The 1511-nt window shown below is 43.5% G+C and overlaps 1 protein-coding gene across 1 annotated transcript; it reads right to left on the bottom strand.

Moving 5' to 3' along the window:
• Positions 1 to 298: 298 nt before the first annotated feature.
• On the bottom strand, positions 299 to 1234 carry LOC127677882 (olfactory receptor 9Q1-like). Its single transcript, XM_052172843.1, has one exon. The coding sequence runs from the start codon at positions 1232 to 1234 to the stop codon at positions 299 to 301; it is 936 nt and encodes a 311-aa protein (XP_052028803.1).
• Positions 1235 to 1511: the final 277 nt, after the last annotated feature.

Below are 1511 nucleotides of genomic sequence, written 5' to 3'. Positions count from 1 at the left end.
AATATTTTCAAAATTTCTGTTGTTTGGGAACACTTTGCAAAAAAATATAATCTTGTCTTATCATCACAGAGCCTTGACACATTTAGATTGCACACGTCCTGAGAGCCATAGTCCATACTCAAACCTCTTAAGTTACAATTTCTTCTTGTCTCTCCCTGTAGTTAAACATTCTCATTTTTTGTAAAACCATGTATAATGATATCCATGTTTAAATATTGGGCATAGTGTAAATAAAGAATTCCTAAATTGCTGGTGTTTGAGAATCAATTCTCCATGAAATTCACAAGGTGAGAAGAGGTTAGGAAGTCTTTACTCTATTGAGAAATTTCCTTAGTGCTTCCTTCACTTCCTTGTTCCTCAAGCTGTAGATGAGGGGATTCAACATGGGAATTACTGTTGTGTAGAACACAGACACCACTCGATCCTTTTCTGAGGCCTGACCAGAGTTATCTCTCAGGTACATGAAAATGAGGGTGCCAAAGAAGAGTGACACGGCGGTGAGGTGGGAGGCACAAGTTGAGAAGGTCTTGGCCCGGCCTCCTGCTGAAGGGATTCTCAGAATGGCCACAATGATGAACAGGTAGGAAACTACAATCACCACCATGCAAGCAGGGATGACAAAAATGGCAAATACGATAATCACCAACTCCTGGATATAGCTCTCACCGCAGGTCAGCTTTAACAGAGGAGGAAGGTCACAGAAAATAAAGTCGATCTCGTTGCTTCCACAAAAGGAGAGGGTGAAAGCTGAGATTGTCCTCACCAAGGCACTGAGGAGACCAGCAATGTAAGCCCCAGCCACAAAACTTAGAAGGGCTTTCTGCGTCATGATGGTGACATAAAGCAAAGGCTGGCACACTGCCACATAGCGGTCATAGGCCATGAGAGCCAAGAGGTAGCAATCGATGGATCCAAAGAAAGTAAACAGGAAAAACTGAGCAACACATCGTGCATAGGATAAAGCTGCCCCATGTTCCAACACCACAGCCATTGTCTGAGGAACAGTGACAGAGGAGTAGCAGATGTCCATGAAAGAGAGGTGGCTTAAAAGGAAGTACATTGGGGTGTGGAGCCTGCGATCCATACGTATCAAAATAATCATGCCTGAGTTCCCCAGCAAAGTGAAGAGATAGATAAATAAAAACAGGTGGAAAAGAGGGAGCCCCCATTCAGGGTGCTCAGTGAATGCTATGAGGAGAAACTCTGTCACCAAAGTGAGGTTCACCTTGGCCATGAAGCCCCTGAGTAAAATGCCCCTGCAAGAACAGTGTATGCTTTTGAACATAGGGGGAGAATACAGGTACTAGAGAGGGGATTTCCTAAATGCTGGGTCCTAATTCCTGCCTTCACGAGAGTTCTGTGGTAGTCAACCTAGCATACTGAGGGAAAATAAATCACATGCAAATGCATATAAATCCAGAGTGTGTAATCCCACCTGAAATACAAAGTAGCAATTATCAGTCCTGTGATTCTACCAGAGCTCACACTGCTGATTTGTGATCATTTTCCTA

Source organism: Apodemus sylvaticus, chromosome 1 (assembly GCF_947179515.1).
Source record: "Apodemus sylvaticus chromosome 1, mApoSyl1.1, whole genome shotgun sequence".
Lineage (NCBI taxonomy): Eukaryota > Metazoa > Chordata > Mammalia > Rodentia > Muridae > Apodemus > Apodemus sylvaticus.
This window is presented reverse-complemented; position numbering and strand designations above follow the sequence as displayed.

Coding starts and splice junctions, on each gene's coding strand:
- LOC127677882 (XM_052172843.1), bottom strand. CDS start 1,234: ATGGCCAAGGTGAACCTCACTTTGGTGACAGAGTTTCTCCTCATAGCA.